The sequence below is a fragment of the Anguilla rostrata genome, chromosome 1 (genome assembly GCF_018555375.3).
Source record: "Anguilla rostrata isolate EN2019 chromosome 1, ASM1855537v3, whole genome shotgun sequence".
In the NCBI taxonomy this organism is placed as follows: domain Eukaryota; kingdom Metazoa; phylum Chordata; class Actinopteri; order Anguilliformes; family Anguillidae; genus Anguilla; species Anguilla rostrata.
In genome coordinates, this window is record NC_057933.1 from 12,920,540 (window position 1) to 12,948,510 (window position 27,971).

The 27,971-nt window shown below is 37.2% G+C and overlaps 1 protein-coding gene across 30 annotated transcripts in view; it reads left to right on the forward strand.

Moving 5' to 3' along the window:
* The window catches only part of nrxn3a (neurexin 3a), a 322,672-nt gene extending 295,101 nt beyond the window's left edge, over window positions 1-27,571 (forward strand). For 10 of the 30 annotated variants that reach the window (XM_064322559.1, XM_064322550.1, XM_064322586.1 and 7 more), the window contains 2 exons: window positions 12,517-12,604; window positions 25,254-27,571. In XM_064322559.1, the coding sequence (XP_064178629.1) occupies window positions 12,517-12,604; window positions 25,254-26,179 (1,014 nt within the window). In that variant the 3' untranslated portion in view covers window positions 26,180-27,571. Of the gene's footprint in view, window positions 1-12,516; window positions 12,605-23,018; window positions 23,370-25,253 lie in introns of those variants that run through there. The other 20 variants (XM_064322726.1, XM_064322770.1, XM_064322682.1 and 17 more) reach the window with 7 other exon arrangements.
* The last annotated feature ends 400 nt before the right edge of the window (window positions 27,572-27,971 follow it).

Below are 27,971 nucleotides of genomic sequence, written 5' to 3' on the forward strand. Positions count from 1 at the left end.
CACCGTGTGCTAGTAATGGGTTGAAGGGACGAGGGTATGGAAATACGTACCTTTGCAAGAGGGAAAGTGTGTTACGGTGGGACTTCCTCTGTGTCAGCACTTTCCACATCTCCCTAATTTACTGTATGGATTGTGTGAGAATTTCCCGAGCAGCCCTCTTAGGCATAGGCCCCATTCCATGGGTAATGACCATGGCACTCGCATGCAAAAGCCAGCGCTGGGGTGGGGTGTCACTTTGCTGGATAAGACAGGATAAATGAACGCTAGGCAAAGAGCAGCAGCAAATAAATTAGATCATAGAGGAACAGGGGTGCGCTAAGTGGCTGTAATATAATGGATGGCTTCCAGGTGGAACAGTTAAATTAATTCTCAATGTTAATTGCATTTTGTTGTTTTTTTTTTTGTTTTGTTTTGTTTTTGTTTTTTTTACCCCGTATTATCATAAAAATTGAGGTTATCTTTTCCATGAATTAACAAGGAACATGTTGCGTCCTCTGGCAAAAAGAAATACACTCCTTATGTATAAAGCTTTCACGGTCATGAGGTGTTTATAATAAATCTAGTGTCCCCCCCACCCAACCCTCATGCTTGTGTTCATTGTAGACTCCTTCATTAAGGCCCCACTATCTCCTGACCCAGCTTTGAGCGTGAGATCGCTCACTATCCATGACGGAGACCTGGATGTCTGCAGATCCCGGGGACTGTGGACAGTGCACAGTAAACTGAGAAATGTCTGGCCTCGCAACGCTGGGAGCAGACGGCCCCTCCCCTGCAGCTGGGCCGAGATTTCTCTCCCAGATACTCGAATCTCTGGCGTACACTAAACAATGATACCGTGCGCCGAGATCACAATACACTCGATCCTTTTAAGAGACGTTTTGTACCCGTAAGCAGAACCGACAAACGATTGCGATGGAAGGCGGGCGCGGGGGCCAGGGCTGTTCCGCGTTTTATAAGAAGCAGATACTGCACAATGAAGGTCACTCGCATAAAATGTGCTTTACATTCGTTTAGATTTAACGCATCCGCACTCATTCAGTGTGCTGTTCTTTTAAACTCCCTGCAGCTAACGCGATGATCTGTTTTTCACTTTATCGGCACCGAGCCACAGCCAGACAAAAAGACGCTCCCAGGAAAATCTTCCATTTTTATCAGACATTCTGAAATATATTATATATAAGGACAATATCTTGTCCTTTCGGAAAATATGGCAAATATATTTCAGAGCAATATATATTCAAAAAATTATTGGCGATATCTGGAGGCAGTGATTATGTTTGTATGTCTAGTTGCTATGAAGTCATTCTTTTTATGAGCCTGCGATATATTTTATTTTAAAATATAAAACAGCATATATTCTATTTCTGTAAAGGTGTGTGGGTTTGCTTTTGACTCATAGTGTTCTTAAAAGTTATAAAATAGTACTTAAAGATAATACTCTTACATTATTGACTTATTAATTATTGCTTATTACTTATTAAAGCAGTCAAGCAGTCTGATTAAAAAAGTCATTATTCCACCATGATACTAAGACATTCGCTGTCTTGTCCTGGCCCTGTAATTTCTCAGTAATGAAATGTGTGCGTCTTGGGTCTGTTCTTTTAATTTAATATATGAGAAACGCACCGACTCCCACTTTCAGAAGCCGAAACTTTCTTTGATAGTCCTCAGTCCTCTTCACCCTGCTTTTCTAATTAGACTTCCCAACGTTTCCAAGGTGTTAGTCTAATAAAGCCAGGCTAGCAAGTCAGCCGCTGTGCATAAACCCGGCGTGCTGGTAATTTAAATGTCACTGCTGTATCTTAATCTTTTCCCTCCTTCACTTCAGCCTCGTCGTTTCATCGTCCAGGCTCTCTGCAGACGAGGCAGTGCGTTTTATCTCCACGGTTCTCTTCCCCCACCTTTCAATATTAAACAGTACCTGGCAATAAAAGACACCACTTAAGATTCGAATCTGTAATTGAAACAAACTGTATATTTTCTTCTAATTTTAGCCAGGGCACAATGGGGAGAGCTCTCTGTGACTGTTTGTCATGAGCTCCCCCATGACCTTGTGTACAGCGCCAGGAGAATGATTAAAGATCAAGGCCAACGACCATTTCCTTTTAAACAGGAAGATGAATGACCCCGTTTGAAACTGCCTGCTATGGCTTATGGCAATTAGAGTTTGGTATGAGTCTGAGACTATGTTATGCGTTTGGAAGGGAATAGAATTCTGAATTTTGCTAAAGCCCCACAAGTAAAGAAGGTAGAAAACATAGAAAAGAATATAATATTTGTGCTTTTAGAGTCATATGATTTGACTGGGAAAAAACTGAATTTTTCACGTGTGTTTATGCAGACACCAAGCTGATGCACTTTGCAATTTGAGTGGCTTTAGCACAGTGTTCTTCTGTTTGAGACATCACTGAAGCTAAGAGCGGGCCTCGTTGTTGGATATCTTGCAGAGCCTTGTTTGTCTTCTTTGTGGAGATTGAATGAGAAGTGTTACAGTTTTTAGAGAGGGACCTGGACCCATGCCATCGATTCTCCTTGTAATACAAGCTGTTTTCTTGTCATTCTGTCAAAGTCAAGATTGGACAAGATAGTGCCAATCTGGAGTGACCCAATCGAAAAAGGTGAAGCGATGATTGTCAGGGATGGAAAGTGAAGGTGATGTCGTTAGCCTTTCTCGGCGCCTTGTTTCATCGCAACAATAATTCTCAATTTTATTTCTATGCTATATTCCTACATGTATATACAACAAAAATATATGCATGTTGCTCACTGTAGAGCTAAATGTCACTTAAATTAAAATGAAAATTTAAAAAAAATAGATGTGTTTGGTGGGATTTGGGGAATTTATGGCCAATATCATTGGATGGCAAACATTTCAAAAGTAGCAATTGAAATTTTATTATAAATAAAATCACATTGGCATAATACATACACACATACATAATACATAATACGGTGTCTGTGTTAATGCCAGTATTGAGGGGTATGTATGCAGTTTGTGAGGACTCCACAAATGCATGCCTCAGCTATCACACATTGGGTTTGCCTGCTCTCATAAGCCAATGGTGCTAATGGTGCTGACATGATCAGCAAAAATACACCCCAAATGTGTATATGAAGACTATGTGTTTCTATTTGACATTTTTTTACATTACAGGCATTTAGCAGACACTCTTATCCAAAGCTATTTTTTCTTTTTTTTTTCTTACATAGCATTTACATTGCATTAATTTATATAGCTGGATGTATACTGAAGCAATGCAGGTTAAGTACCTTGCTCAAGGGTACAACGGCAGTGTCCTACCTGGGAATCGATACCTGTGATCTTTACATTACAAGACCAGCTCCTTACCAGTTTTGACAATAAATAAGCAGTATTGGATGCATGATAAATATAAAAATAAATAAATAAATACAGATAAACTAACTAAAAATATGGGCTCTTTTTATTCACACTGACATCTGGGCTCTCTAGTGAACATCATCCTATTTTCTATTCAGTTCAATTTGTCTCCGTTTGTTGTTGAGTGGCATTCTGGTGTTAGCAGAACTGATCTGTTGAAAAAAATGAAGATATCAAATAGTGTTTTCTCATGTTGATATAACAGACCCGTAGCAGGCATCGTTAATGGAAATTGATTAAATTGATTTGTTGGAAGCCGTCTAGTGAACTGCAAATATCTGTGAAGGAACAAAGCACTGGCAACTTAATTGCCTTGGAATTACTGATCTCCCATGTAATATTAATGGTAATTGTTTTTACACATTTGTCTTGACTCTAGAATTGCCAAGCCCATGAATTTGGCAGCATTCACCAAGTCTCGGATGTCTCTGCCATTCTGAAAGATATGGAAAGATATCACTCGTTGGTTACTTTTCCTTGTTACGTTTGTTGAGACTCATAGCCCATTCAAATAAAGGCTTGACTGCACTTCCTGCATTAACTATTTTATCAAATAGTCAAAATGACAGATGTTGGGGCTTTCAGGTGCTGCATTCATTTAAAGAACTGTAGAGCCATGAAAAACTGGCCATGGTATCATAGCTGTTTTGCTCCCACAGTACAAAACTGATTGTTGCTGTTGGCCAAAAAAGGATGTAACAGTGATCCAGATATGACAAAATATTGGTTTATTTGTTATTCATGGTTCTTGTTCGTAGGTCACAGAGCAATATGCTGTTGGGAAAAAAATGACAGGACATCAGGATATTTAGCTTCGGGGAGTTAATAATGCATCCAGCCGTCGCCTGGTGGCCATGTAGTTTTTATCCACTTGAAATGGCCGCTGGCTGAATCACTGTGGTCCTAAATTCTAAATAAACACCATGGAAACAAAATGAACCCTTGTATAGTTCAAGACTTTATGTTATGAAAGTGTTGCACAAATCTGCAGGTATTAAAATGAAATCAGGTTACTTTTACTATTAAAGTGGGTGAGAGCAAATGCAGCAACAGTAAATCTTGCATTACATTTATTTCATTTGTCAGAGTGGGAATTCTTAAATCATTGATCAAAATGTGCAAGAACTCTTTCAAGGGCGGTTTAGTTGTCAGGCTATATTACTGGCTCATACATTCCCATTTTTCTTGGTAGTATACATTTTTTCTGCCTGTTTTTTTTTGTGGTTCAACCATGTGATGAAATTAACAACTGCACCTGAATTTTGTGGTTGATATAAAGACTGAAGATTACATAGGCCACATTTTCAAATGCCTGTCTCTCGTGTTGGCCAACATGGCTAAGTAATCGCCTGAGTTCATGTAACCTTGAATACTGATTGCCATTCTGTTCGACAGGTCACTTCCTTACAAAATGGCAGGACTTAGAAATTAGTTGACCCTCACTTTTTAGAAATAGGTAAACAATGTTTTGAAGGAAATGCGTTCATCATTCAGTTTGAAATTTGGTATGATGCATCAGCTAGTGGCAGGCTAATGCAAGTTACCTAAAAATATTTGCTGTCCACATAGCCATTGTGTTTCACATATTGTGCATGTGATAGAGGCAGTTTTTTTTTTAAGAAAAAGTTTCAGTGTAAATTGGAAGCTTCAATAGGATGTCATGGTGTCAGTGTTGCTTGTGAAAAGGATACAATTGTGCCTCTTTCTCAGTTCCCTTTTGCCTCATTCTTATGTGTCAGCTTCACATTGATGCAGTCAAGGATTCTATAGATAGCTGTTGCTCAGATCCATGGTGCGATTGCACCTTCACACCCTCTGAAGCCATTGAGAGCGACGAAGCTCTTCGTCGAGTTTGCAACCTCTCGTGTTAGATTGGAATCTCACACTTTGTTACATGGAATGGCTCTGAATCCTTTGCTGTAGGATTTATCTCCAACAGAGTAAATCCACCACCTGTCAAAATATGAGGGAAAATTTTTAATCTGTGCTGCCACATGACACCAAAACACTTAAATCCACAGCATATTCTGACAATACTATGGCCTGATGCTGTACAGTCAGTCAAGATTTATATGTACTGTTTGACTGTGGTAAAATTAAATGTTAAATTACTATTCAAAAGCATTTGAATTGTGTAGAAATTATAATATTATTTTCTGTGACCACCCTCAGTAAATGTTTACTTTCTTTCACAATAGCTTTTGGTATTTAAAATTATTCATGCCATGATCAGTAAATTTTCAGCCAAAATGTAGCACTAAATGTACCAAGCTGACCTCAATTAAATTACTCTGTGAGTATAGCATAAGGAACATGCAAAGTTCCCTTGACTTACTTGCTCTTTTAGTTAAGGTCAGCACCAACAGGGGCAGTTCTGTTTTTTTATCCATGTATTATTTCCAGAAGAAAGCATATTTTATTTAAGATACATAAAGGAGCTCTGTTCACCAGCAGCAATAATCGTATATAACTAAACATTTTAGCCTGGTTGCTGCATGGTTTGGAGTATAAAAAATGCTTAAAGCAAGACTGTAATGGTTTTGAATGCACATTGTTTGTCTGTGACCAATAGGAGACTCAAGTCTTAGCTGTTTTTCCCCTTGGTCAGAAGATGGGGCGGCCATATGCATATTGTGCAGAGGTGCATTCTGTCTTTATCTTCTTTGTCTTGGTTTGTGTGGAGGCGTGCAATCATGTTGTCTTCCTTCTCACCGGTTCTCCCAGAACTGAGATCACATCACAGACCTTGTCTATGGGCGAATTGTGAAAAATCACACGAGAATGCTTTTCTCCTTAATGTATCTGTTTATCTATTGGACACATCTTCTAGCCACAGCTCGGTTTTTATATAACATGCTGAATTAAATATGCATGAAGGGGCTGGACGACTACGTCGCTTGGAATCTGACACTTCTGAGACTTTCACCACTCTTTGTTTCTCTGTGTAGGAGATCATAGTGTTTTTATCATCGCAGTTTATTCAAACAGAAAAGACAGTGATTAAAAAAATGAAAGCTGGCAGATGTATTGTCAGCATGGTATTATCAAAGTTTTGTTGACTGTGGTTAGAACATATTGGCACCAGACACAATGTCCATTGGCTGAGACCACTACTGCAGTGAATTCCACCTTTTCTCTTTCAGTGTATGTCACCAATTCACTACAATTTCAGTTTTTTTTATCTAAGTAATTGGCAGTCTACATCTTAGCGTATGTGGGAGGGGTTGCCTCATTTTGCCCCTAACTTTTGCCACAGTTGATAATCCCTCCTCTAATTGAGATGCCAGGCGCTTTCCGCATTGCTACCCTGCGACTCCCTCCTACACACTGCACCCAGTAGGACGTTAATTTTTCCTGGCACCGCTAGCCGAGCCTGTCAGTTATCTCGTAGCAGAGCCGCAGTAAATATCGTGCATTGATTAGCCAGATTTGCATAGGCAGTGCGGGCCCCCGGGGCGTGGAGCTGAATGCTAACCAACGTGCATCTACAACGTGGCGGGACCCAAAATACCATCTCGCTTTGTAGCCAGGGGGGACATCTGCTGTGACGAGGCACCAGAACAGAGCATCACACAAATGAGCCCCTGCGCTTGTCCCAGGGCCTGTGTGCATTACGGAGGTTTGTCACTTTTCAGAGTGTTGGCAGAAAGATAGACAATCTTTTCTGTCTTTTACGGCAAAAAAAATATACATTTTCAGCAGATGCCTTTCTGTCGTCTCCTCTACCCCTCTGTTTTTATTTATTTATTTTTGTTTACTTTTGTACCGTTGAAACAGTGAGGTTGGACTGCATTTTTTTTTTTTTTTTGCCTCCCGTAAAACTTTCGTTCTCATTTTCATTTCCTGTAAATGTGAACTTGTTTGGCAAATCATAATGGGTCTCCGGTGGCGACAGCTCTCTGGCTTCAGATTGAGGCTTGAAGCCTGCTACCTTGTGGACAGGATCAATCTGCAATTTAAAGCAAAGAATTCTGGGCTATTTTTATATTCCTTATATCTTTCTTTTTTTTTTTTTGCTTGCTGTAGTCCAAGTGCTGGGGGAATTTCTAAACTTACCTTGGAGAGACCACACTGTTCAGCCTTCTAATACCCAATACAGTGGGATCCATGCAGACAAGTTTGCAGTTGTTACCTTCTTGTCAGGCTCAACCTCCTCTTACAGAATTTATTCTTTTCACTTGGATGCCTACAGACCCCTTCAGTATTCAGTTTCATTGAAGCTTTCTAAAAATAGCAGTACTCTTTTTATTTTGGAATTCTACGCTGTTACTGTTTAATGAAGTAAGAATATTTTATGTTGAGACAGATGTCACACTCAGTCTGTGTCTGTCTGAAATGCTGATGCATTATAATGGATAATGCTGAGTATTTGCCCTTAAAACCATGCATATGAAATATTGTTATTCAATTATTTCCATTAATTAACTTTAATTTAAATTAATTCAATTTTGAATCATCATCAAATTCAAGTTTTATTTTCCAAGTTCAAGTTTTATTTGGTTCAACAATCATCCAAATTAATTTAACAAACTCTATTTTCAGACAAAAACTCTTGTTTGTAAGTCATAGGACAAAGGGATTTCTAATCCATGCCATGCTTGTGAAGAAAACCCCACACATTTAATTGTGTGATAAAATGAATTAATTAATGGATGCAGTAAAAAGTTAAAGTAGCCAAAGTCATAGTTAAGGTCATTGTTCAAAGACTTAACAGCATAGCACCAGAACTCAGGAGCTGACAGCAGATCAAAGGAAACTCAGTTCACAGGTCTTGTGCTTATGATCCGTTGGACGCCTAGCAGAACCCTGATCAATGCAGCTGATCTCAGGGAACATCCCAAAACGTCCCGTTAAAGGACTGAGAGTGGCATGTCAACCAGAAACATGTTATGGTTCTTATTCTGCTTTAGTAAATGGACTGCATTTTTCATATAGCGCTTTTATCCAAAGCGCTTTACAATTGGTGCCTCTCATTCACCCATTTACTCACACACTCACACACCAACAGTGAAAGGCTGCCATGCAAGGTACCAATCAGCTCGTTGGGAGCAATTAGGGGTTAGGTGTCTTGCTCAGGGACACTTTGACACGCCCAGGGTGGGGGATCAAACCGGCAACCCTCTGACTGCCAGCCAACCGCTCTTACCTCCTGAGCTATGTCGCCTTTAGTGCCCTCTGCACATGGTTGCATTGTAAAATGCTGCAGCGCCCTCATTTTTTGTTGAACACTGCAGAGGTGTTGGCACTGTATGTATTTGGTAATTACAGACAAATTCATGGAGCATAGAGCATTCTGTTCCATCAACTTTGTTATACTGTGACACTTCATGGCCATCTGCTCGACTTATGTGGCAAAGGATCTCAGGAGCTTCGGATCGCAGACACAGTGGCAGAATTCACTTGAAAGGTAATATATAATTTTGAAATAGTTAATGATTACAATCATGGATAATAAATATGAAAAAAAGGGGCGACATAGCTCAGGACATAAGAACGGTTGTCTGGCAGTCGGAGGGTTGCCGGTTCGATCCCCGCCCTGGGCGTGTCGAAGTGTCCCTGAGCAAGACACCTAACCCCTAACTGCTCTGGTGAGTGAGAGGCATCAATTGTAAAGCGCTTTGGATAAAAGCGCTATATAAATGCAGTCCATTTATCATTTAAATCCTTAAGTTTAAATTTAGCGTTGCATATATATCAATTTTAATAGCTGAATTGAAAAACATGGATAAAGCTCAATTGTCTCATAAATTTTTTAAATTACAGTGTATGAAACAGCTGAAATGACTGAAAAAGATCATTTTATTCTCTATGGAAAGAGCATTCAGTAAAATAAAATATTCTAAATGAAAATAATTCCCTTTTTAAACATGGAATATTTTGATACAGTGAACTTCTAGCTTCTGTAAGCTTAAACTTTAGTCTGTAAATGATCCTGCATTGTGTACAGTTAAGACACATACCATTGAATGTTTGGAATAATTTGGTTCTCTTTCCCAGTGGTAAAAATGTAAATAAACAAATAAATAAACAGGGCTTCCAGAACCATGGAATTGTTTGATTTGTCTTTGCCAGCTGACCTATGCTCTGTCTAATATTATATTTCCCTGTTCCTTTGGAGGTGTACTTATTGATTTATTGATTCAAGCTTCTTTTTTTCTGGAGAATTAGACCAGTGTGGTATCAGATACTGTGTATTTCAGTGTCTTTGTTATTTAGTACACACTTTGTTATTTAGTATTGCTGTTATACAAGAAACGAAACCGTAATCATCTTGAAATCGGCAAAGTCAAGTCTCAAAGAAACAGCTTGTGTCACATCACTGTCATAATGTATGCAGCGAACTTTACAAAGTAGCTGCAGTAAACATGTGACTGTAATGAAATACATCACAAACTGTAATATGTTGTAATTACCAATAATGACTTCATGCTTATGACAGTGTAACGTCAGCTTTGTGATGCATAGTTCAAGCAAACTGTTACTGAAAATTTAAATAGTTGAGTGCATGTTGGATTTGATAAAGAGACGGACTGAAATGTGGGGGTAAAATAAATTGTTTTAGTATTACAGGACTTCCAGCTGAACAGAACAGAAAAAAGAAATCTGAGTTGTTATAGGTGGTTGGAAATGAACTGTTTATTCATTGGCTATGTACAAGAGAAGAGCCATTCAAATTTCATACACTGTGAAACAATCTTTGAAGGAAATGAGTTCTCTCTACTGTGCAATCAGTCCTTCGTTTTTCAGCATCGATACATACTAAACAGCACATTTGATTTTTGGATTTCTGGTTGCTAAGTTTCTCTTTAAAGCACTGTCAATGGAAGGTCTTCCCAACCCTGCTGAAAACATTGAACAAAATCAATGAGCTCCAAATCTTGATTTCTGAAGATGTTTGTGCTTTAAATAATGTTTAATTTCTTGAAGACTGAAAATAAATTGAAAGGATTTAGGAGGATTTGCTTATCTGTGGGACACCATGAAGCATTACATTTCCTGGGCTTTGGAAAGCACATTGAAACTAGTTAATCTCCCGCAGTTCAATATTAAGTTTCACCTCACTGTCAGACCATTTTGAGTGAAGAAGAGATTAATCCCTATGTAAGAGATGGGTGTTGAAGGCTTACACACCACAGAAACACATTCTCACATTGTTAATACATGGATTAGGCCATTTTCTCACCGACAAAAGTAACACGGTGTCATATATCACCCACTCCTCATTGATATTCTCATTCAGAATGTACAGCACGTCGGCTGTAATAACGGCTATGGAAAGCCGGCAGCAGCACCAGGATGGAGTCCATCTGGCAGTGGGATTTGACCTCATTCACAGTGTATTGAATTTATAGATTTACCTGATGTGAGTATTCAAAAGGGAACCAGTTTGATGGCCAAGTTATGAACAGGAATTAAGTAGGTGTAGTGCTGGTTTTTGCCACAGTTTGCATGCTTAGCTTGCTTTTCAACTTCATTTTTAAGCCAGTGTTAAACAGGGATATGTGCTGTATTTTATTTTGGTACTTGATGTTTTTTGCTTATAATCAGGATTTGATCATTTATAATTATGATGTTATCATTTGTGCTGTTAATCCTTCTAAATTGAAAGTTTTTTTTTTTTGCTTTAAAGCTCCAGTGTTCTTGAATTCCCAGTCTGTTGAAGGGGTTGCATGACTGAAATTTCGGTAAAGTCACACACTGGAATTTCCTAATTTCCTGATGTATCCGTCCTGTCATTTGATAAATTCCGCGTTATAATTTACACATTATTTAATTGACCACAAGGATGTCTTTTTTTGGTATTTTCAAGATACCACAGCAATTACCTATAAACTAATGGTTCTTTTTTTATTATAAATATATCGTTAATGTCCTCTTTCTTTACTTTCAAGAATTTAAGTATTTTTAAAATGTGTGTGTGTGTGTGTGTGTGTATGTTTGTATGTATGAATTTCAGTCATAGCCTTACATTGCCGTTAGGGGAAGGTTCTTTATATGTTTCAATAGTGAAATTGTGGGCCATTTGGTGAGAAATCACAGATAATTTCACATTTTCTTTGGCATCAGTCAATTACTTACCCATTGCTTTTCACATTGGTGAACTTTCTCCCTTTCAGCAATAAGACAGTCCTTTGACACAGTAAATATAAATTCAATGAATAATATTATATTTACTAAGACCAATATTCTACAGCACTTCAGTGTGGAGAGCTTCTCCGCCTGCTTGCTTATCAACATGAATTTGAATGTTTTTTTTTTTCTTATATATGTTTTTCCGACCCAAAGTGCCTCCCCTCTAACTCACTTTCCAGCTGAGTCCAGCCAACAGCCAGAGAGCAGTATTTTATTGCTCCATCAGGCTCAATAATATTTATGGTCCCATGTTCTTACTGAGGAGTGCGAACTTCATCACGTCTTGTGTTATTTATAATTTCATAAACCTGTTCTATGACAGTGTTTATTTTATCCCCATTCTAATCTGCTCCTAATAAAGACATGCCAGGCCAGCAGTGTGAAAAATGATGGGTCTTCTCGCAGAGCTTGCTGTGAGTTCAGGGGAATGGAGGGATAAATCAGAATTGTGGGCTACTGAGGTGTACAGATAATCTCCCAATGCTTTGCGCGAATCAGGCTTTTCCTCTCAATAGCGATGATCTATAGTAATGAAAATCCATGCAAACTATTGGAGGAAGAAGATTGAGGTGACACTCGCCGTAAATAATTAAAGTGAGCAAACTGAGATGACAAAAAAATAAAAAAAACAACGGGGAAATATCGACGAGTCTGTGAAATGACGGGTCTAATAAACAAAAACTTTTTCCATTACCCTCCACTTACAGTAAAAGAGGCAGTATCTACATCGTAGGGTTATCTTCAGTTTTTGCCGATAAAGCACTTTCTCAGAATTATGAAGACTCATTTAAACTGTGGCATTCAGAAGTTCACACTGAATGCTGTGATCCCTTTTGCAGCTGACCTTGTTGAAAATACCATCCTTGACCAGAGTAAAGCGTTCCAGCTAGGCTGCGAGTGCAAAAGGTACTGTGTAAGTACTTAAACCTGAAAGTGTCCTCTTTTGTGTGTTTTTTTGTGTGTTGGTGCTGGTATAATTAAAGACGACGGACGACATCGGCTCCTCCGCAGAATGCTCCAGCGATGACGAGGACCTGGAGGAGTGTGACTCAGGACATGCAGGTGGGCTAGGTTAGTTTATTTCTGCTTGCTCTAATGTGGTTTACTCTCATTTTGATTTGCAACCAAGGATCTACTCCTTAAAGCATCATTCCCCATGGAGTCCTTAAGTGTAACTTTAAATAATGCTTCAGGAGGCCGTGCTTATTTCAGAAGTGAGGTTTAAAATCAGAGTTGAGCATCCTTAAGGTCGTCTAAATTTTGTTCTGATACTCACATCCATCCCTGTGAACCAAGTATTTAACATTTAAGCAGATCATGAATTGAGTCATTTCAATGACTTCAATGAGAATGATAAGCTACACTTGACCATGGGGTTCTCAAAGTGGTTAACATGGTAATATATTTATACTAATTTTGTCCTCTCAGCATTTAATGAGAGCAAAAAGCTTTAATTCAAAAGTACAAAATTAGTATTAAGGAATACCATGTTCTCTACATTGATGCTTCAAAATGTATCATATTAAAATATTTATTGCCATGTGATATTGCATTTTGACAGATGATACATTTTGAGATTTTATTTTTTAAATTTGCTTTCAGCAAAATTATGATGTGATATCTAGCAGACTACCTGCAATTGAATTAGTTACTTTTTTGTTTGTTTCTTTTGTTCTTTCATTCGTAGAGGCTTGCCTTAAGTTAAACATTTTAATAGAGAACAGATATCATCGAATTTCTGTGTACAGTTTTTTGTTTTGTTTTTTTTTTAAATAGTTTTGTTTAAAGGTGTAAGTGTTATGCTGCTGTCGTTCTTTTTAAAAGCAAAATATGAAAAATACAATACAATAGCTTAATATAGGCTAAAAACATCATTCACTCTGAGTCAACATTTGTTTTTGAGAGAACTGGGTTGTAGACCTATTTCATGTTGGTAGACCTGTAATAGCAAAATGTCTGTCAAGTCACTGTAATAACAATATGCAAATTAATTTCTAAAAATAATGTATGAGTAGACCAGCTAAATCATTCAACATCTCGAACTGATGGAGTTAAAAGCAGTTTATATAGTGCTCTTATGTCCTTCAGTGACATCATAGCATGAATAAGTAAAACTTATTACAATACGCCCAAATCTATCCAGATGATTACAAAGTTTACGTTATTTTCCTTCCCGTCATAGTTAGTGGAGACCAGTGTAATAGGTACAAGGCTGTCCCCATACGCGGTTGCATAATACATATTAGTCAATATTACATTTTTACCATCTTTTTTTTTTTTTTTTTTTCCAAAAAGGAACAAAAACATTAAATTCCCACTGGTGATGACGTGTATTTATTAATTTATCATCTGGAGGCCTGCTCACCTCCATAAATAGCTGAAAAATAACTTTTTATGTTGGTGGTAATTTGCAAATGTCAAACGACCCCGCAGATCACCTGTTTAAAATTCCCGAGATATCTCTCATGGCTATAATTGCTTTATTTTCAGCTTTGGATTAAGCAAATGAAGAGAGGAGAATTTAGTCTGATAAGAGAGGTGCAGCACACTTGGAAAATACCGGCAACTCGTGGAACAGCTTTTAGGTAGCAAGTGATTTTATTTGCGGAAAATGAATTCAGAATAATTTGTCTGCTTTTAATCAGACTCCTCTCTAGAATAAGGGTTGCTTTATTGGGCTCTAAATAAGATCAATTTCAGGGACGTGACAGGCTGCTGGCTAGTTTTATTTCCATTTATCCATTTTGCTATGACAATTTTCTGATTGTTCTTTTAAGGTCAATCTCAAGTTCTCTCAAAGAATACTAAAGAGACATATAAACAGGTTCAATTCTGTTTCGTAGTCACAAAGTTTCATATATTAAGACAGATATCAACAGGCCCCCAGTCATCCAATCACATGTTTACACAGAAATTCACGCCTCCATTCTAACCCCCACATCAGTTGACGTGGATAGCTGCATGATACGTGATTTTTGTGTTTAAATGTTTTGTTTTTTGGTATCTTTGTTTTTTTTTTTGTTTTTTTTTAAAAGCATGCCGGGGTATTTTCGTCTGTTCTTTTCTTCATTTTGGTCTCTAGAGGCCTGTTTTTGATTTGGTGTACATATCTGCCAATTATCCAAAGTAAAAACATTCCTGTTGTTTCGCCTCATCTTGTGCCGCATGAATTTTTGGTGGTTGAAAATGACTTTTTTTTCCTGTACTTGTGCCATAGGCTTTTACTGAAACATTCCCATTTTTTGATTAACAAAGCAAATAAAAGGCAACAAAATCTTTTCTTGCCATCCATGCCCTTGTTAGTCTCAAGTGGGCTACCCTATTTGTCTTAAGAAAGTTGTGTGTGAAAGAATGATCCCCTCCCCTCCCTATTCTCCTTCTTCTCCTCCGTCTGAGCCGTTCGACATATAATGTCCTGTTTTGACGCAGATGGCATAAAAAGAATTTTATTGCCACAAAGTATATCTGTTTTTCTATTTTATTTGTTGATCTTAAAAGTCATTTGTGGCATGCGATAACCATAGCTTCTTACTAACTACAACTAACCTACCAGAGACTCTCATCATCCAATGCATGGACTTTGATTGGCTCCATTTTGTATGTTTGAGTCATTGCTCTGCATACAGGCTAACCCAGCCAGTTGTGTTCTGTTTAGTTCTAGTTCAGCATCATTTAGAACAGTGGCAGCAAAAGCTGCTGCTGTATTCTTTCTCCTCAGCGATGTCTGTCTGTATGTCTGTATGTCCGTCTGTGTCTTGAGGTGTTGTCACGTGATTCTGTTCTCTGTTTGTAAAATTGTTGAATTTTCCCTTGCCCCTGAAGGAATTCCATAAGAAGGCGAATATCAATACAAAATTCAGATTAAATAAAGGAGTTATTTTGGGGGTACTCATTGGTCATGTGCAATCTTGACTGACCTATCAATTATTGGAATTATAAATATTGTTACATATATTTCTCTCATATGACAAACACACATACAGTAGCTGCAAATATTTTACCAACACCACATTGGTCACGTGGCATGTAATTCAATATCTGCGTAACTGATCGACCGTTCTACAAACTGCTTGTTTAGTCTAAATTACAAGACATCTGTTCTATTTTATTTTTGATTATTAAACACAAAAACAATTCTCTTTGGAGAAGAAATAAAGGTGAAATATTGTGTCTTTAATTCAGTTCTTGGGACAACCTTTACTGAATAGCTTTAGCTTTGTATGTTAATGGCAGCCTTTATTTTAGGACAAATGTGTTATAATCTGCTCATAAACTTTTTTTTTCCAGGATTCACTATCGAGCAACTCAGCATGGATCATTATTAAATTAATGATTCATGTTTAAATGTTTAAAATCTGCCAGTTGATTTGACCTCTCTATTACCTGAGTTTATGCAATAAGAAAAAAGTATAGCAATGTCCGGAATCTCACACTCTTTGTGTGGCCTTTGAAAAGGAAAGAGGTGTTACATTTGATATGGGTTGGAAAACATAGGGGTAAAACCTCAGTCTGACTATAAGTCAAATATGTTTATTCTCTCAAGTTTCATTTCAGCCACCCATAATGAAATGGGATCTCTGGACCTACGGGCCTGTGAGCCAGCAGCATCAACCGTTCTGTGAGCTTCCAGATGTGGCAATAACATGCATCTGACATTACATAGGGAGCTCTTTTTAATTGCAAAGATTTCAACCGTGACTTTAAGGTCGCCTGCCTTCCCTGAACCTTGAATAAATGCTCAATATAACAGTAATAGAGTAACAGAGGACAAAACTATGGGGGGAAAAAAAATATTTGTTTAATGAAAGCATTAAACAACTTAATTCTTCAGGTGGTCCCAGCAACATGACGAGAGAGAGAGAGAGAGAGAGAGAGTTCATGGTTCAAAATGTGAGATGCAGTAGGCTCGCTGATATGAAATCCCATATTTATTGATATGAAATGAAGGATTAGAGGAAAGGATTAACTGACGGCCTTGTCCTGGCAGGAGGAGTTGTTTTGAGGACTAGTTTCATGGCTGTCACGTTTCAGCAGGATCACTGTCACTTCAGAACAAGCCTTAAATCAGTTAAAGGTTACTTAGCTGACACGTGTCTAGTTTGGTAAGCGGTGATAGTTAGTCCCCACCCGAACCCCCCAAGTTTCCACCAGTTGTCAGGTCTTTATCGACATAATTTTATCGTATTTAAACTAATCACTGGGAAGAAAGGGATTCACAACAATGGCTGAAATAGTGCATTTCTCACTCAACCTGCCAAGCACACATACAATAAAAGCATTATTAAAAAGGGAACTTCAGCAAGGTTTTGAAAGTGTGTCATGCTAATGGCTTCGCTATAACTCTCAAGTGCTGGTACGGACTAATCAAAGCCAGACGCATGTCATTAGGCCTGGATGTCAAAAGTATATATTCTCCCAGCCTCCAGACTCACTTGATTGTGAAGTAGTCTGAGGCATTATTCTTAGCAGTTGAGGGGGGGATGAAGAAAATATGTATAAATAATAAATACATTTTTTCCTAATCATTTACATAATTCCTTTGGTTCCCTGCTGGTGGACAAATGACTCAAGAGCAAGCATAGTCTGTTACACTATTGAAATGAATTCATCTGATATGCCAGTACCTGATGAAAAATCCAGATAGATCAGTCCATCAGGTCTGAAAGACTACACATATTTTTTCAGACTACATCTAAAACCCATTCATTTTCTCAGCAGAAGTACCTTGGCATTTTCTGAAAGCTGAAGTTTTACAAGATTTTCTTTATGGGGTCATGTATTTAAATCCTGATATCATGTGGCATATCATGGATATTAATCTTAGATCAGAAGATTCAGCACACAGGAGTGGGGTGCTATATATATTTATTAAGCATTATTAAACTCTCCATGTAGTCATCTAGAAGCAGGAGAAATGCTTTCTAGCAATGTCTTTCTTTTTTGCCCATTATAGAGTCAAACATCGAAGTATTTTTTTTTGTAGTTTTCACAAAGTAAACTGCCAGTAAATTACTGCAGTATGCATATCTGCAAGTCATGTCTGTAGACACTTTTTAACGGTGGACAATAAATTACTACTAGTCAGGATCCATTGAAATCATGACTGGCAATTGTGGGATCATTGATTGCTTTTTCTTTGGATGATCCCTTCCTCCAAGTCGCTGTGGTTCACATCAAGCCCAAGAAGTTATGAAGCTTTCTTGATGTAACATCTCATCCAGCCTCAGCTTGTTCACCTGCATCAATACTTGCCACAGACCTAAATTGCTCAACTTCTATTTGTTTATGGCTGCTTAACAAATGGTAATGGGGACTCATTCAATATTGGCAGTTTTAAACATTTCTGACATTACACAAGATTCTTGAGTTTTGTTTTGCATGTTTTTATTTGTTGATTCAAATTTGTTTTCTTTATGTATGTGATTTTTTTTAAGATGGAGTTTAATTGGCTGAATAACCCCCATAATGTGACTATCCCTGAATCCCCTCCCCCTTGTTTAAACTACTGTGCACTGTCTTTGTCAATGATATGAACACTAGATGGTGTGATCAGCTTGCCACATCTCTGATGCCATGGACAATCTTTTCAAAAAGACAGTGTAGGCAGACATTTTATGCCACACCCATTAAATTAGCTATGAAAGGTAATCATTGGTCCTGCATGATCAAAACTCTTGAGCAGGTGATACTATTTTGATTAAAAAGTAAAGAGTATTTTCTAATTGCGTGTTAAAGACACATTAACTAACCTTTCTGAATGATGGTTTTGTACTTCATAGATAATTTAATATTTTCCAGTTTCAATTCCCATTAACCTGTGCACAATTTCAGTTCAGTTCAAATGCACGACATAGAATCTCTTTAAAAGCTGTGCATGGCATTGTGTTGGAACCTGGGTGAAAAATAGTTTGTCTTTAATGAGTGCGGGAACAGTGCCTCTACACTTCCACTTCCATTAGAACTGGCAATAATGAGCTCAAAATAAGAAGTGAGATTAATGTTCTCGTTGCTACATCTATTTTTAGAATGCACTCCCAGAATGATTTTTTGTCTTTTTATCATTTTACAAAAAGACACACTCCCACATTCTTTAAAACCTCTATAAACCTGCAGTTTCTGACTGCAGACTTTTTCCACATGTACAAACAGACCAAACTTTCTTTAAATTCACTTAAAAGCACATTTTTATGAGCAACATAATATTCAAAATAACCACAAAGAACTTTGTACTTAGATATCCAATTTTAACACTGTATCAGGCCATTGGTGTAATGTGAAAAGGAAAATGTTGTGAGGGAAATATTTGATGAATAATGATAATGAATAGTTTTCCCTATACGCATCTACTTGGTCTCACAAAAGTAAGTTTTGATAAAGGTACCTGTGCATGATTCATTGTAAACAAGACCAGGTTAAAACCTAGTATATGGCTGGACCTAACACACGTGATCCGGCCGACCAGTGGTGTAACTTCATTGCTCAGTTAGTCAGTCACTCACAGACATTCGCGTTTGTAGGGCTGGCCCCGCTGTTGCGGTCCAGCCAAAAATAAAATATACTCTTAAATTAGCCATGTTAGCATAGCTTGTTTGTCCTCGACTGCAGTGTTAATTAAAGGGAAGCTAATTAGCATGGATAGAAACGCAATTATACAGCATTTGAATAAATGTAGTGAATGAAGGTCAGGACAGAAAGAACAATTTGAAAGATTATTATTTTATCAAACAAATGTAAGTTGTTTATTCTCTTTGAGAAATCATATAAACGTCCAGTCATTCATTGAAGAAGAGATTAGCACATACAACACACAATGGTCAGGTATAGTCACTCACTGTTTTAAAGATTTTGCACAGTGGGCATCTAGTGGTGCTTATAAGGGCCAATATTCTTTGACAGCTAGTAATAAATTCCCCCCAAAGACATTCACTCTCTTGAAGTGCAACATTAAGTGTGCAGCACATATGCTGATGAGACAAGCTTACTTATGACCCCAACCATAATATTAATTTTCTGATACAAGACAGATATCAACATCATATAAAGAGACTGATGTGTTGTTACTAATGCTCAAAGAAGGGTAGAAACCCCATGTACTATTTTAGTTTTGTACCTCATATCGAAGTTCCATTCATTTTTACACTAATGCCTCCTCTCATTTCAAAGTAGGCCATCCAAGAACAATTCCATTTTTCTATTGCATAGCTACTGTTGTTATTCATAATAGGCCAAAAATATATTCACATGTAAAAACAGAAACTAATCCTTAATTTTGGAAGGCTAACATAACTGGGAATTTTTTTTTTTTAAATGTGAAAATATTTACAATGCGAAATGATTCTCTGTTATGATGTACAATCTGAGTGTGACCAATATGTAGCCTTTTTCTGAAAGGATTGGTATGTAAACTTAAATAAGAACAACCTTGTGTAAGGCACACCTATTTGTTCTTTATGTGGAAATAAATCCACAGAAGGCCACAGAAGTGCAAAGCCCTTAGCATGCAATACCTTGCAGTGGATACTCCCCAGTATCTTAACCTTTAGTGTTAAAGGCCTTCCACACCAACAGCTAATTTTTGGGGGGCTTAAATAAATAGCATTTCATTATAGCAGATTATGTCTAATAAACTTCCCCTGCAGTCAACACATGACTCACTTCCTGTGATTGCCTGGCTTTATTTTTATTTCTGTCAGAACATAATAGTAATTTCAACCCTTTTCAAACCTCACTGGACCAGAACTGCCAATATTGTGTTAAATTCTAACCCGTCCCCAGATCACACAAGGACATCAAAAACAGGATGGTCATGGTCATATGAAGCAAACATAGCTGACATCATAAACAAATAGTTGCAAGCAAACTTTATGAGACTTGTTGCAAGGTGCATTGAACATAATTGTGTTCAAGCAATAGATACATACTCTCAAGCTCTTCTGCCTTTTGAAAGTAAAAAAAAACCCTTGTAGGTGCCCCACATCCCTAGCTCCTTAAATTCCAGATTCAGTATGATTTATGTAGTTATTCACAGGAAAAGCCTGCATTCAATTGATTCAATGTGTACTTAAATACAGATGTTTTCATTATCCATAAATACAGTTTGTCAAATTAATTTGCTGAATTAATTTGTAGTTGTAGAACAAAAACAACTGTTGATTAACTCCAGGCCTAAGTGAATCTTCATTCTTTACAACTGCTTCAAGGGGAATACTTACCATTACTATACTACAGTAGAATATTAAATACTAAAGATGCTAATATAATAGTACTATTACTACTGTAAATTGCACCCTATGACGCACATTTCATTACAAATACATGAGAGGTATGCCTCCTTACACAAAACATTGTCTTCATGTAAAAAAAATAATAATAAAAATGTAATGACTTTTCATGATTGATTTACACTACTCAAACCTTGTCCCTAACACTCAGAGAGAGCATAAAAGCTATTTCATAGGCCTGCGACTCTTAAAAAGCATTTTTAAGATCTGCCAGATTCCCCAGAAATCTTTACCTTTCGGGGTTGAACCATATTTTCAGTTAAATACCACTGAACATCCCAAAAAGAAGTAGCTAAGCCACCAGGTTTGAGAGTGGCATTTTACAGAGCCTTTCACCGCAGTGTCCTTCAGCTCACAGAAGCAATTCACATCTAGAAATCCAGACACCTTGTCAAGAGTGAAATATGTCAAATCTTTCATTGCTTTTTCAGTGCCTTCACTGGCGTCTGTTATTACATGATAAAGCCAGTGGCATTCATCTTTTATATGTTGTTAACACATTTTATACAGCCTGCCAAAAGAATATGTCTTATGTCCAGGCAGAGCAGCACTTTCACAAGGGTTCAAAATGAGATTTTTTGTCACATTTTGTATTGGATTTTAATTTCTTTATTTAATTTTATTTATCTCTATATTTCTGGGGGTGGGAAGGGAGGTGTGGGGGGTCAAATATCTGCATGTGTTGCCATCATAACCACTTTCTTAATTAAGCATGACACACGAGAACACAACAATGCCATCTAATGGACATCTAAAGCACAGAGACATAACCCCATCCTGGAAGTCAGAATGAGTAATAGGGTTCAACAGTGTGACTTTTTCAAATCAATCAAGTCAAATCAATACCATACAGTGCAATACTGTTCCATTTAATTTCAGCATTAAAACCTTGTGCCCTCTTGTGGAATTCCTCAATACTTGGTTTAAGTGTTTAACCAATGACTGTAGGTCCTGAGCTGAGGATCATACATTATCCTAGCTCTCCAAAATGATCCACTGTTAAAAACCAACACAAGGACTGCTTGATATATCTACAGTCAAGCAGATAATTTGACACAAAGCATTAATAGACTTAACCTTGAAGGAAATATCCCTAAATTACACTTAAACATATTTAAATGCTTGCTGCTTACCTTGATTTTATATAATCTCAGTGACATGCTTCTGTCCTTATCTAATTTACCCACATTTGTTTCCAATATTTACTGACATTTGAGTATTTACAAGAACCTACAGCCCTTGGTTGAACTGTTCCTCTGACCTATAACCTTTCTCCACCTGCTAACCTCCTCCTTACCCTAGCTTGCTGTACCGTTCTTCTACTTTCCCTAAATGCAACTTACTTTAAGCATGCATTAACATCTTGCAGTAAAAAATAACCCATTTTCAGCCAATTTCTTCTCTCTTTGACGTACATCCAGACTGCACGCCTGTTATATGTTTTAAAATTACTAATAACAGATATATTTGTCGTTGGAACACATGAAGGAGGTGACAGTTGACTACAAACTGTCCCTCTTGACTGTGTGTTGGTTTTAGTGTGTGCATCTGGTTGTTCATCTATAATAGTGTGTGAAAATTGAAATTGCTTTGTTCTTTCTTCCCTTGGGAATCTTTTTTTCATAGTTTATCTATTTAAATCTATATATATATATAATTTTGTTGGTTTTTTTAATTGCAGATCTGTTTGGTTTTGTTCAAAATTGATGTCTAAAAGCTGAAAATTAGCTGTGAATATTTGAATCATCTCTAGTATTACTTTCATAAATATATATTTTCTTCTTTTCTTTATTTTTGGATTTGGAACCACTCCAGTGAATGTTCTGTGGGCTGTAAGGCACAGCTGAAATTGACTAATATGTAAAATGTGGAAATCACAATTGGAGATGCTCAAAATTAAATTAGAAATTCCACAAAGCCTTCCTGGTGTTATATATATACAAGAGGAAAATACAGAAATGTCCCACATCACTATCAGTGAAGGGGTTCCAGATCTTTCTTTAGCTTGATTTTTTTCTTCTATGTTTTCTAATTTTTTGAAAGCTATATTTTTGATAAATAATTGAATTAATGAATGATTGAACTGCATGGCGAAGAAGTTGCAGTTTAGGGTTTGTGAGATTGTCAGTGTTAGAGTTATGTTCTTTTTTGTAGATGGGCATGTATATGCTCATTGTTTGTATATCCCCATCCCTTCCTTACAGCCAAAAGCTCTAATGCCGCCCGACCGCTTCGTACTGCCTTTACATGGACATGGCAACTGACTTACACATTCACCCCCCTCATTTTCATTTCCTATGTAGTATGTTCATAGGTCCAGTCCCCGCCCCCCCCTCCCCCACATCCTTCCTCTCCTCTTTAGCAATGTTAAAATATGTACAGCCGTCCATTCATTCAAATCAAAAGAATAAATAAATCTAAGCAAAAACTTTAAATTATTAGAATGTAGATATTTATTGAAAAGAGCAAATCTATCAATGCAAAAGTTATAGATGTACAGTTTTTTGTAATACCTGAGTTATTTATCAAAGAAAAAAAAAAACAAAACAGAATAATGGTGAAGTTTATTTTTCATGTTATGTGGTGTGGATGTATGTGTTGTTGCCTCCCTGTACCATCTTGTCTAAAATATATTAAACAAGAAATACAATTGCTAAAGTAAATTTTACAGAAATTTAACTATACTTGTCCAAGAGCATTCTTACACAACTTTCTTTTGTAAATTTTTTTTTTCTTCATGCCAAAATCATGCGGGCAATTTGTTGATGTAAGTTGACGGAAACTATGTGGTATGCTTTCTTTCTTCGATACTTTCTTCGTAGGCTGTTATGATTTTCTAAGCTGAATTATATTTTTGAAGTTTTGCTTTTTCCTTTTTTCAATGTACTAAGCCCTTTTTAATAAATATAGCTGTGCCTTTAGTTTGTGAATGTCTAATGTAATGTTTGCTGTAACTTGTGATTACTAAATAATGTTTTAATTGTACGTTTGCCTTGATTTTTCTTTTATGATTTTATATTTGCATCTTTGTTTAATGCTCTATATGCAAGTCTTCGCAGTATATAAGCAGCCTCCATGGCAGAGGACTTTGGCCACTTCAGTGATCAACTGACTGTTATTTTGCTCAGGAAACCATATTAATTAAAGCAAATATTTTAAAACGACCTTTTCTACTGGATATTTTATTTTCTACAAATGCCTCCCTTATGCATGCGAACACCCACAAAGTAACACATACACACACACACAAACACACACGCACACACACACACAAAATGTGCACTCACATAAAACCCAGTGCCATCACTATCCCTTATCAACAAGTGCAACTTAAAACGTGTGGTTTAGCCATAACAATTTGCAATGCAAATGCACAACTCTCAGGGAGTCTTTAATCAGTACATGATCCCTGTATTGCTGTTGTCTTGTTTTCTTGTGCTTTTAATAAGCCACTTTGCCTGAAACAGGTAAAAAATCTGATAGATTTACTGTACCAAACTTTCACACATTTCATTGTATATGCAGAAAGGATGAAACTATATTACTATTCCAGGATAACAGTATGTTAAATGTATGAATATATAACATAATCTCATAATGAACATGTATGACCTCATATCCAGACAAATACACCAAGAAGAGCATACAGTACACTGCCAAAAGGCCACATTCAGTTGTTTACTGAACCCTTTGGCGACGTTCTGCCATTTTGGTAGCTGTATAATCCAGTCAAAAGGCAATAAACTTGGGCCTGTGGGGGAGCCAGATTTAGAGTTTTAGAGAGAATACGGTTGAAAGTTTTGAAGGTTGGGCACTGGATCTGCCATCATTACACCCTCTTCAGACTCAGCTCAACCTAAGACACTGATCACTGCCTTTTCCCCATTTAGATTATAGTGTTGTTGGGGGTGAGAGGGCTCTGTATATGCTTTTTAAAATATCTTAAAATATCTTTAGTTCCCATTATGGTATATTCCAATGCTCTGTGTAGATAGATGCATGCCACTATGGGCCAAACCAAATCTATAAATCACTAGCGCAAGCTTGATGATACATTTTCTGCATGAATGAACCATAAGACTTTGTATACATATGTGTATATAAGTACACATATAGTACATATTTTCCTATTACCTGGTGTAACATTTCTACAAGTGGATCCAACCAAGTTTTATTTGATTAGCTTTTTATTATGTCTGGCTCACCCTTACAATATCCCATTAAGCCTTTTGATGCAGCGTTAATAGTTTTGTTTGTTTTTGCTTTTTTATTTATTTTTTAAGTTTTTGGTATTGTTTGATTTTGTTTTACTAATATGGCATTGGTATGTTTATATATAATTTTAATTTCTACTAATTTTACTAATGTTGATTTATATATAGTGACACAAAGTATTTACTCTGTTCTAACATTTGCCTTTTATTTCTTTTCAATTCTAGGAGATGAATTAGTAATCCCTGTACTTATTGAAGATCCCTTAGAAATCCCTCCTGTAGCTACTCGTGCACCCTTCATTACCCTCCCCCCAACCTTTCGTCCCCTCCTTACCATTATTGAGACCACCAAAGAGTCCCTGTCCATGGCCACTGAGGCGGGGTTACCTTGCTTGTCGGACCAAGGCAGCGATGATTGTGATGATGATGGCTTGGTGATATCTGGGTATGGCTCAGGGGAAGCGTTCGACTCTAACCTGCCCCCTACTGATGATGAAGATTTTTACACCACCTTCTCCTTGGTAACAGATAAGACCTTGTCTACGTCGGCCTTTGAAGGTGGCTACAAAGCTCACGCGCCTAAGTGGGAAGCCAAGGACTTTAGACCTAACAAAGCCTCCGAATCTGGTAGGACTACTACCACATCCTTGTCCCCTGAGCTGAGTCACTCCACAACTTCCTCTACGCCAGAAACGCCACCCAAATTGCCTGCGGGCAAAATGAATAACCGAGAGCTAAAACCCCAGCCAGACATAGTCTTGCTTCCATTGCCCACTTCCTATGAGGTAGACAGCACAAAACTGAAGAACCCATTAATAACCTCCCCCATGTTCCGTAATGTACCCACAGCAAACCCCACGGAGCCGGGCATCAAGCGGGTTCCGGGGGCCTCAGAGGTGGTCCGTGAATCTAGCAGCACCACTGGGATGGTCGTCGGAATAGTAGCTGCAGCCGCTTTATGCATCCTTATTCTACTGTATGCTATGTATAAGTACAGAAACAGGGACGAGGGATCGTACCAAGTGGACGAAACAAGAAATTACATAACCAACTCAGCACAGACGAACGGCGCAGTGGTAAAGGACAAACAGCAAAGTTCGAAAAGCAGCAGCAAGAAACAGAAAAACAAGGACAAGGAATACTATGTGTAAAATGTAATGTCGACGGAAAAAGATAACAAAAAAAAGTACATTATAAAAACGATTATCGTATCAGGAGCTGCAATGAATGAAGGAAAAAAGAGAACTGAAACATTGCGCTGAGTCAGTGAACTATGAAATGTACTGTAATATAAAGCACACTTACTATTGTAAGCATACCGAGAAGGCTAATAGCAACATTAGTGACCTTATTCTTCTATCTGGTCAGAGACGTTATCAGTGTAGAATATTTCACAGCTACATCATTATCCTAAGTGACTTTTAGAGGTATGTGATCCTTGGCGTAAACCTTGTTTTTTGTAACCCTGTAAAGAAAAGATCATAATTTTGGCCATTTCAAGCATGTGTGCGACATGTAGTGCTGGCATCTTTACAAGAGTGGGTCAGAAAAAAAGGATCATTGTAAAAGTCAAAAAAGGACTCTTGCCATAAAAAAATGACAACTTTGTATTGTTTCTACATTATAAAGTGTGGTGTCTTATAATTTTTTTGCTCTGTGCAAAAAAAACAATGTATTAAATGAAAAAATGTGAGAAAAATGGTCTAAACAGATCTCTGATGATCTTGCAGCACTGTTGACTGATCTCAGCCTAATTCTTTTAATCCTATAACCGACAACGATGCTGAAAAGTCATGTGGAGAAAGGTGGTCGGTTTTTCTTCTCGGTAAAGCATCTGATTGTAATGCATGCCATCCCAATGCTACTATATATGGTGTTCATTTGAACAGATCTACCAGGCCAAGCAATTCATCATCAAAGCAACCGTTTCCTTTTTATCTTACGTTGACAACAAAGAAAAAGAAAATCCCAGATATATATTTTTATTTTCAAATCAGTGCTGGTTATATAGTTTGCAGCCTTCTGTGTTTGTCCATTTCCTCCTGTTCAATTTTTGTTCTTTTTTTTATGAAGCTGCTGTGACAGAAATGATCCATAAATGTCTAACTGAGGACTCCTACAGTACTATAACACTGTTAAGGATGTTTAAACAGAAATAAATCTAATGTGAAAAGTGTGAATTTTATCTGTTGTCACAGTCAACTGTGTCAAACAACAAATTTGTTTACATATTTTATTACATTATAGCTGTTGTACTTTGTAGGTAGATATTGTACATAACATTTAAGTTGTAATTTTTTTAGTAATTTTATTGTACAGACTGATCATTTGGTTTATCAGTGTATTTCATGAAGAAAATCAAAACTGTTATCTGAAACGGAGAAAGACTTTGGAGCAAAGAAAATATACGCATATTTTGTAAAGAGAGGAGAAAAATATTGTTAGGTTAGAGATCTAAACTTTCTCGCTGATGTTTCTAAGTCGCATGAATATTTGACTACTGGAAGTTGTCAATCAAATACAAAATGCCCTTCTTAATTGTATCAAGGCTTCCTTGTTATCAATTATTTCATGTTATTTTTATTTAAAAAGGAATATACATATAATAATAAAGACAGAAATAATGGATGCTGATGTGCAGTTGAGAGAACCTACTTAAATACAGTATGATTTTTAATGCCATGTCTGCTGGCGCAGTCTGCTGAAATAACTGTATACTGCTCTCCTCTCTGTTCATTCCAGAAATGACTGTTTATCTACATTTGTGGGTTTACTTTTGCAATCTTAATTTGTTTTCAGTTTCATAAACATGTGCACATTGTAAGTGGGCTTTTGTTTTGCTTGTTCGTTGCTTTTTTCAACAACTGCTGTGTATTTCCATAAACATTTTGATTTTCTGTGTTGCCACTGCTTTTACATTATCACATTTATTGTTTTGAACTC